This window comes from Somniosus microcephalus, chromosome 4 (assembly GCF_052327205.1).
Source record: "Somniosus microcephalus isolate GS21.2 chromosome 4, FLI_Smic_1.0, whole genome shotgun sequence".
NCBI classification, from domain to species: Eukaryota; Metazoa; Chordata; class Chondrichthyes; order Squaliformes; family Somniosidae; genus Somniosus; species Somniosus microcephalus.
In genome coordinates, this window is record NC_140990.1 from 174,065,355 (window position 1) to 174,075,574 (window position 10,220).

The following is a 10,220-nucleotide window of genomic DNA, read 5'->3' on the forward strand; positions in this document are numbered from 1 at the left end:
CTGGTCTCTGCTGGTGTTTATGCTCCACAGGAGCCTCCTCCCACCCTACTTCATCTCACCCTATCAGCATATCCTTCTGTCCTTTCTCCCTCATGCACTTATCTAGCTTCCCCTTAAATCTATCTCTGCTGTTCGCCTCAACCACTCCATGTGGTAGCGAGTTCCACATTCTCACCACTCGCTGGCTAAAGAAGTTTCTCCTGAATTCCCTATTGGATTTTTTAGTGACTATCTTATATTTATGGCCCCTAGTTCTGGTCTCACCCGCAAATGGAAACATCTTCTCTACGTCTACCCGTTTCTTCTGATCGTCTGCTCCAACCTCAATGAAGGAACTGCAGAAGCTTGGAGAAATGACGCAAACACTCCGGGCTTCCCATGAATCTTCTGCCAGAAGTTACAATGAATGATCAGGAGAAAGCCCCCCCACCCACCAAATATCTATTGAAACAAGGAACTCCAATCAATATTCACTAACATCTTTTTCACCCTCTACTTTTTCATAGATCAACCCTGCACCCCCTACCTTATGTTTAATTTAAATATAATTCGCTGTCTTGTTTTATTTTGATTTACAAAGTGAATCATAAAACAAATATAACATAAAAGGTGTCAGCTGTGGCTCAGTGGGCAGCACTCCCGCCTCTGAGTCAGAAGGTTGTGGGTTCAAGTACCCACTCTAGAGACTTGAGCACAAATATCTAGGCTGACACACTAGTGCAGTACTGAGGGAGCGCTGCACTGAGGGAGTGCTGTACTGTCGGAGGTGCCGTCTTTATGATGAGACGTTAAACTGAAGCCCCGTCTGCAGGTGGATGTAAAAGATCCCGTGGCTATTTTGAAGAAGAGCAGGGGAGTTCCCCCCGGTGTGCTGGACGATATTTATTCCTCAACCAACATCACAAGCACATTATCTGGTCATTACCACATTGCTGTTTGTGGGAGCTTGCTGTGCGCAAATTGGCTGCTGCATTTCCTACATTACAACAGTGACAATACTTCATTTGCTGTAAAGCGCTGTGGGAGGTCCTGAACTCGTGAAAGCCACTATAGAAATGCAAGTCTTTCTTTCTTTATGATTTATTTACAAAGCTTAAGACAGTGACTATGTAAGTTGTGCATCAGAAGTTTCTCCTGAATTCCCTATTGGATTTATTAGTGACTATCTTATATTTATGGCCCCTACTAGTGGAGACATCTTCTCTACATCCACCTTATCGAACCCCCTCATAATTTTGAAACCTTTATCAGGTCACCTCTCAGCCTTCTCTTCTCTGTAGAAATGAGCCCCAGCCTTTTCCGTCTTTCCTAATAGTTCCTTTACCAATGGAGCTGTGAAACCAGCTGCAAGTGCATCCCATAGGAAAGTGCGCGACCGCTGAACAACAGGATGCCCGAGATTGGGAACTCAGTGCGTGTGGGACTGAGGTCGTGAAACCACATCTGACGCGATCATTGGCGGTCTGCAACCATGCCCCACCCCCTTCTGTGCATTATTAATAACCTGTAGGGCTCGAGTACATGCTGGGACTAACTGACGGTAAACTTGGCAGGTCCCTCAACACCAAACAAACAACCCAATTTTCCCAGGAGCGTCGTTGTCTAAAGATCAGGTTAAAGTTCAAAACCAAATAAATGAAAGGCGCAGTGGCCAATGAGAACTATGCATGTTGTTTTAAAAAGAGGAACAAATTGCAAGTGAATTGGAGTTGTCCCTTTACCAGGCTCAGGCAAGGTAAGTGCAGCAAGTCCGCTGAGAGGCCCAGTCATCTGATTGACCCACTGCACCTAATCAGGACCCAATACCATTCAACAAGCTGCCAATCATGGACACTGAGGCCAGGAAGACTGACGGGATCAAACTAATAAAACGAGATCTGGAATGCACTGCCTGAAAGGGTGGCGGAAGCAGATTCAATAATAACTTTCAAAAGGAAATAGATAGAGATTCTCTATTCACTCTATCAAAACCCTTCTTAACATCTAAAGAAAGAAGAAAGACTTGCATTTCTATAGCACCTTTCACGACCTCAAGACATCCCAAAGTGCTTTACAGCCAATGAATGTACTTTATTTGAACTGCGGTCACTGTTGTAATGTAGGAAAAGCGGCAGCCAATTTGTGCACAGCAAGCTCCGACAAACAGCAATGTGATAATGAGCAGATAATCTGTTTTAGTGATGTTGGTTGAGGGATAAATATTGGAATTGGATATACAGGTTGAGTGTCCAAAATCTGGAGTTCCGGAATCCGGGCTCCAGGACAATTGGTGGCAGGGTCGTCCGGAATCCGTAAAATGTTCCAGAATCTGGACACCCTGTCAAACCGCAACCTGGGCCCAGACATTTATGGACTCGGTACGTGTTTCTGATGTCCAAGGTCCGGAAACGCCCGAGCCCAGGTTGCGATATTTCCGGACTTCGGACATCAGAAACACGTTCCGAAGTCCGGAAAAACACGAAAACCGGCACAGCCTCAGTCCTGAGGTTGCCAGATTCGGGAAGCTCAACCTGTATACTTGAAGGGGAAAAATTTGCAGAGCTCTGGGGAAAGAGCAGGAAGTGTGGGATTAGTTGGAGAGCTCTTTCACAGGCATTTTTGGCCGATTGGCCTCCTTCTGTGCTGTAAGATTCTAATATTTACAGGGCAGTGAGATAGAGACACACACACACACACACAGGGACCTTGACATTACACACTGGAGTGCAAATATTTAATGGATTGACTGAAATTTGTTGCCTGCTGTTTTGGTGGAGACCGTAATCTAATTTAAAGGGTTATTGTCTCTGCTAAAATAACATTAGGTACATTTCGTACAACAGTGTGCCGCAGTTTAATTTCAGGGCTCCCTGTGTTTGTGTCTCTAACCACGCCACATTTTTTATTGTGGCGGGTGGGGACGGGGGTGATGGCACAGAGGGAAACTAAATTAAATCGCTGCATAAACTAAATCGCTGCATTAACCCTTAAAACTGGGCAAGAGAGACCTAGGCTGACCAAGGTCTGCACTCAGACATTATGCAACAACTTGCATTTATATAGCACCTTTAACATCCCAAGGAGCTTCACAGGAGCGTAATCAGACACAAATCGGTAACCAAGCCACATAAAGAGATATTAGGACAGGTGGTCAAAAAGGTAAGTTTTAAGGAGCGTCTTAAAAAGGGGAGGCGGAAATGTTTAGGGAAGGGAATTCCAGAGCTCAGGGCCCAGGCACGGCCACCAATGGTGGAGCGAAGGAAATCAAAGAAAAACAAGAGGCCAGAATTGGAGGCGCGCAGAATGCTCAGAGGCTTGTAGGACTGGAGGAGGTTACAGAGATAAGGAGGGGCGAGGCCGTGGAGGGAGGCATTTGAACACGAGGATGAGAATTTTAAATTCGAGGCGTTGCTGGATGGAGAGGCAATATAGGTCAGCAAGCACAGAGGCGATGGGTTGTTGTGGAGTTGCTTTCAGGCGTCACTTTCCTCCCCCCCCCTCCCCCACAACCGTGAGAATGTAGTGAAAGATGCTCACTGGGCATCTGCAAACTATTCAACTGTGAGGGGAATCACATTGGAGAGCCCAGTCCGATTCTTGCCTGATATATACCTATGCTTGAACTCTTTCCACCAGGGGGTCAATAGCTATCAATGAGGAGTGGGAACCCTGGCTGATATTTCACCTCCCCTCACCCAGGTACTCTGAGGCCAACTAACAGAAAGGATAGAACCTGGGCCCTTTGTGGTGTGGAGGGCTCAGTACCACACCACCCACTGGAGGAGGGTTAGGGTGGCTGCTCTTCCCTGCTCCCTGGTCCGTTTCCAGCAATTCAGGATGGGGCCAAGAAATTTCATTAAACCCAGCAATGCGGCTTCCAATACAAACAAGCTCCCTTAGGGCACTAGAGGGGTGCAGCCAATGGCAGCCACAGCCTCTCTCTCTCTGTCTGCTACAGTTCCTACTGTAAACAACCCAACGTTCCATCAGGTTAGGATCACCTGACCCTAGGTTCTCCCACTCTGGGTCCAACTATTACCCAGATAGACGGCACAAGTATATATCAAGCCTGGATTAAGCTCAACGGTGGTGCCTTCACAGACGAATAGTCTGAAGACACCCACTGCCTGGGTTCACACATCACCCAGGCTAAATCCTGACACCAACTGTGATGCCTTCACAGTCAAATAGTCTGAAGACTCCCACGGTCTGGGTTCACAGATCACCCAGACTAAATGTGATGCCTTCACAGTCGAATACTCTGCAGATGCGCACAGCCTGGGTTCACTCATCACTCACACTAAATCCTGATACCGACTGGGTGACAGTCCCACCTGACTGTTCTCCCTAAATCCGGACCAACATTTATTTTAAAAGAATAAGTAGAAAAGTCCAGTAAGGTTCCTGTCTGAACAATGATTTAAGGGCTGTAGGGAGCTTTCTGCAACTGCAAGGAACTATTTAGTAGTTTGATTTATTAATGGCAAAAATAAAAGTGGCTACCAATTTATTTTAACAGGCTGCATCAGGGGTTGAACTTTGGGTACAATGGGAGCTGCAGTACAGGGGAAGGTGCGAACGTAGCCTCGTCCCTGGGCGGGCAGCCAGAAAGAAGCCCTTGTTCAACTGCTAGTGGCAGGCAACCGTAGCAGAACATAGGAGCAAATGATTCCAGCTAACCGGCGCGTAATCGAACAACACTTTTGAGTTAACATTTGAATTAACAAGAGAATATGGTGCTAGACAATCCCGGACACCGCAAAGTACAGAGAGAGAGAGGCAGTAACTCAGAGCGGCAGGGTTATGAGATGCTCTGTAGTATTATTTTTGTGCCTTTTCTCGCGTTGTTTTATAACAGCTCCCCGGGCTTTAGAAAATGTGGTCACCTGCACACACAAAAAAAAACCTTCCCAATAGAGAGAGGTGCAGCAAAAAAAATACCCATTGCTGTGTGTGTCCTTTCTCTAGTTGTTGTGCTGAATGTTCAGTCCACTTGTTTGAAATGGAGCGGGGTTTTTTTTTGCTCTTCGCGCAGATAGCCAGAGTTCGGTGACCCCTTTTTAACAAGTCGTGAGCACATTGAGTAAAACCCAGCCCGTGCTTGGACTCGGGTCGTGGAATTTGCACTGGTTATCAGCAGCATTTGAGACTTTCACCTGCCTTAAAGGTGAGCCGCTCAGACACACCCGAACAGTACCCGCGCTCTTGTTCCTTTTCCTTTCTGCTGTCCCCGTTTGACTTTTCTCTCTCCTCGCTCGGGCCCCACCGCAACTTCACGGGCTTTGAGGGCACCCCATCGCTGGCGGATTCCTCCTTGCGTGTGAGGCCGGATAGCGAGTGCTGCTGTGGGGTGTCTTGACTGCATGGGAGGGAGGACCACAGGTCGGGGCCAATTCCCATCGTTTACACATCTTGCACTTTCTGGCAGGGTCTCCCTCTGGACCAGGAGCAGCTGATTTGTTCCCCCGCCCCCTTACCCCGGGAGCGATGAGGCCAAGTTGCGCTTAGCTCAGCTAAGATCAGGAATAGCCCGGGGACTCTGTGCTGCACACAGGGGTCATTCTGGCGGGGGGGGGGGGGTTATCATTCAGTTCGAACATCAATAAAGCTCCAGCTAACGCTTCTCAGCAGCACTGAAGCACTTGTGATGGGGGATTGGCTGCAAATCGGTGTCACCAGCTACAAATCTCATTAAGAGGGAGTGTGGTGCCCAGGACCAGTGTAGCGATGCTTTTAAAGTGAGCTCGATAGCGAATCAACCAACAGCTGCTGGAAGTGTTTGTGCCTTATTTTAACCTTGCTCGGCGGGCGAGAATCAGGCGGGGCGCCGGTTTTACACCTGGCCCAATATTACCCTTCAATGGCGAGCAGGATCGGGCGGGCACTGCACCCGATCCGGTCACTTTCCTTCGGTTAAAATCTCCTCCTCCCGCCCCGGACTGAGTGACTGATGGAGAATTCCGCCTCTCCACTGTCCCAATTGCCCCAAGTGTGGAACCCAGCAGCATCGCAAAAATATAACCGGAGCGGGAATTTGTAGTAATCATCTTCCAGCAACTGAGATCAAGGCCGCTGGGGACATCCCCTTTAAGCGGACAATTCACAAACTTCCTGTAGTTGTCACAAACAACAACAAAAAACACCCCACAAGACCACAAAGCTCTTTGTCAAAATACGAGCGGAATACCGACGATTGATTCTGCTAAGATGTACTTACCGCAAACAACACATCGTAAAATGCTTAAGAACCACAAGCTGACAGTGTAAAAGACTCGAGATAAGAGGTAACATGACCTCAGTGTATTTTTCCTATATATATATATCTATCTATCTACAATATATATATATATATGTGTGTGTGAACCCTCTGACCAGAGAGTTTTACACGTGTGACAGTGGCACTTGTTTGTGGTAGGAAGCAGAGCTGCCAACTCCTGTCCTGGCCGTCAGGGCGGTGCTGGCCTCGCTGTACATGGATGCATTGGTCAGCTTCCTCCCCTGGCAACATCTACTGGTGAACCGTTTCCAGGATTCCAAGGTCTTCCCGGACCAGATCCAGACTCCAGAGGTGATCCCCACCACCAGGCACATGAAGTACTTCAGCATGAAGACGGCGTATTCGGGCCTGGGGTAGTCTTGGCCCCCGGGGCAGGGGCAGCTGAGAGCTCTCTCCCAACTGTCCCTGGAGTGCTGCTCATAGATGAAACAGGCCACCACGATGGTGGCGGGGACGGTGTAGAGCACCGTGAAGATCCCAATTCTGATCATCAGCTTCTCCAGTTTGTCTGTCTTGGTCCCCCCTTGCTTGATGACGCTTCGTATCCTGAACAGGGACACGAATCCAGCCAGGAGAAACATCGTCCCCGTGAACAGGTAGACCACCAAAGGGGCCAGGACGAATCCTCGGAGGTTGTCCAGGTTCTGGTTCCCTACGTAGCAGATCCCGGCCACCGGGTCCCCATCCACGGAGCTCAGAGCCAAGACAGCTATGGACTTGACGCTGGGGATCAGCCAGGCCGCCATGTGGAAATATTGGGAATAGCCGGCTATGGCCTCGTTGCCCCACTTCATGCCCGCCGCAAGGAACCAGGTAAAAGACAAGATGACCCACCAGATGGAGCTGGCCATTCCGAAGAAGTAGATCAGCAGGAAGACCACCGTGCAGAGGGCAGGGCCCGTGGTCTCGTAGTGGATGTGGTTGTAGTCCTTGTTGCAAGCCACGTTGGCGTGGCCAGCAATCAGCCTGACAATGTAGCCAATGGACACGAAGAGGTAACAGGCCGACAGGAAGATGATCGGACGCTCTGGGTACTTGAACCTCTCCATGTCGATCAAGAAGGTGGACACGGTTGTAAAAGTGGAGATGAAGCACAGGATGGACCACAAGCCTATCCAGAAGGTTGCAAAAGTCCTCTCGTCCTGGTCAAAGTAGGGTTCGTAGCATGGGATGGCACAGTTGGGCACCTGGCCAGTCTTGATCTTGTTGTACAATGGATGACTCTCTTTGGAGATCAGGATCAGTGGCTCTTTACATCTACATGTTCCATGGCAATCCATCGATTGAGCAGGTTGGTTTCCAGGATGCGGCCATGAAGGTCTTAAGTTCTTGTTGGGGCCCTTGGGTGCAATGGTGGGCTTCAAGAACGGAGGCGATACGGTCGTCACTTCGGTCCGATTATAATCCATGCACAGGTTATCGGGATCTCCGAGCACGGGTAGTTTGTCGCAGTTCATCCTCTCTGGCCAAGCAAAGCCATATTGTCTCATCAGAGGGGAACAGCCGGACTTGGCTCTTTCGCAGACGGATCTGCAAGGCGGCAGGGGTTTCTTGTAGTCCACCAGGCAGATGGGTGTGTAGACGCTGCACAAATAGAACCGGAGGTCCGGGGAGCACTGAATCTCCACCAGGGGCCAGAACTGGTGGACCTCCAGCCCCGCTTCATCCTGGTTGTCGTGGTTGAACTGATTGGGCATGTAGGTGAGGTTGTAGCCGATCCCTTTGCACATGGGGACCGTAATCTCCTGGCAAACCATCGCCTTGGAGGCGCAAAGGGCAACGCCTGCGAGTCCCACAAGGCTCAAAGAGATCTTGAGCAGGAGTAAGCAACGCACTGAAACCCCTTGGAGAAGGCGAGCCATGACCTCCAATTATTGCAAAGAGGATCAAACCGACTCCTTATACTTGTCCTCGAACTTTTGCCCTGGATTTTTACAGCCACATTTCTTTTCAGACAAGGTTAAACACAGCCGCACCTGATCGCCGCCTCAAACATAACTGGCCGGATTTGGGAAGAAATGAACAACCCAGGTGAAATGTCGATTTCAAGTCTCTTTCAGAGACAGCATCCAAAGCGGCCGATCTCGAAATTAAACGAGGCAAATGTTTAAAAACAAGCAATTAAACACTTAAAATTAGTCTCAATGTATCTGACACTCTTCCTCCTCTTTCGTTTCTCGTCAATTTCTCCACCTTACGAGTGCTAATCTGTTTTTTTCCTTTTAACTGATACGATCGAATTAATTTCAGCTATTAAAAAATGTTTTATATTCTAAGTGTTTGGTTGCTGTAGTGTTCCTTGATGGCCCGGATCCTTCAGCCCCCGGGTCTCTCTCTCGCTCTCTCTGGTCACTTAGGTGGAATCGCCGACACAACAGAAGAAATCGGGGCATTCGCAGCTCGTTCAGGTGTAAACTTTTTGAGATCTTCCAGTTTTTCTTCTAATGTTGTCTCCAGATAAGCACGAGGGTCTTTACTGCCGTCCCGATCCCCGAGTCTTTCTCCCAACATACACAAACGCCGGTCGCACGCTATCAAAATATAAATCGGAGCCCAGGTAAGCTCTGCATCTCCCCTTTCCAAACAGCGGCGTGCGTTTGTCTCCTTTGCTCTTTTCTCTCGTGTTTTCTTTTTCCTCTCTTCCCGCTCCTCTTCCTCTATCTGTGCCCACTGTTCTTTAGTCTCTGGTTGCCGTTTTACCCGGGATACAACTCCTTCCTCTCCTGGGACCTTGCGCTCCGCTCCACTTGCGGCTCCGCGATCAGATTGTTACTTTTTTTAAAACACAATGTAGCGAAGGTCGAGCTCCGCCCACCTGTCAATCTCCCCGTCCGTGTAACCCAATCATAGGGCGCGCCCTGCGATAACCCCGCCTTCCATTGTCTTTCTCCACCAATCATGAGCCGCGGCGAGGACGTTCTGCCCATTCACAACTCGTGCCTCAAGAAATGATTCATAAGCTCCGCCCATTTAGTGCGGGCCAATCACTCACCCAGTGCTGCCTCGTTGTTCCCGCCCATCTCCTTGTGGTTCAATCAAATGTCCAAACCAAAGAACCGCTCATTATTTTACTAACCAATCAGTAAAAGGCACTGTGAAAGGGCGGTGACTGTGTGAAAGTATCAATAGTTTGTTTTACTATTTTAAAGAGATATTACTCACATTTTATGTTGAGTGAAACTGAAGTTAGTTTTAAAGTTATAGAGCACCAATAGCAGCCTCCGTTCCTCCTCGATTGCACGATGTCCTTATTAAACACGTTTTAAAGGAACATTATACTTTAATTTGCCGCATACTAAATAACTCCAAAGCGTACTGAATGCAGTGGGGGGAAGCATCGTATCTGTCACTGTTCGGATTGGCACTCGTACAGGTTTTAAGTCCGTTGTCTGGAAACTTTGAAACTCTAAACCGGACATCAGTAGTCTGGTTTTTAAATAGAAGTCTGTGTCTTTTCCCTTCACTAACCTTGCGAGGCAACTGGTTGTTAAAAGTTATTATGGGGCCCAATGAATTTTCATCAGCTGCAAAGCAAACCTCAGTATCAAAGCATAAATCCCACCTCTTATCCTGGCTTCCTGTGTCGGTTCAGATTTAGCAAGTCTGGGAATCCCAGACCAAAGGTGAACTCGGGGGTCCACTACTCCTGCAATCGGTTTACCCTGTTCAGATTAAAAGGCCCCTAGTGGGGTAGCAGGAGCACGATAGGAAAGAATTAGAAGGAGGAAGAAAGGCCCTTTAACTCATGCAAACAACAACCTGCATTTATATAGCGCCTTTAGCGTAGTAAAACGTCCCAAGGTGCTTCACAGGAGCGTTATCAAACAAAAATTGACACCGAGCCAAAGAATGCGACATCAGGACATGTGACCAAACAACTGGATTTTAAGTAGCACTGCTGTTTAGATCCTCTTTCAGGGACTGTACAATTATTTTAATAGAATCTCTTTAATGAGCCATTGTA

At 48.4% G+C, this 10,220-nt stretch overlaps 1 protein-coding gene across 1 annotated transcript; it reads right to left on the bottom strand.

Annotated features, from left to right (window-relative positions):
- Positions 1–940: 940 nt before the first annotated feature.
- On the bottom strand, positions 941–9,060 carry LOC147119996 (frizzled-5-like). The gene has a single exon (XM_085985475.1). It carries the CDS (start codon positions 8,116–8,118, stop codon positions 6,361–6,363), a length of 1,758 nt encoding a protein of 585 aa, XP_085841601.1. The 5' UTR covers positions 8,119–9,060; the 3' UTR covers positions 941–6,360.
- Positions 9,061–10,220: the final 1,160 nt, after the last annotated feature.

Excerpts from the sequence above, each read along its gene's own strand:
- LOC147119996 (XM_085985475.1), bottom strand. The coding sequence starts at position 8,118 with ATGGCTCGCCTTCTCCAAGGGGTTTCAGTGCGTTGCTTACTCCTGCTC.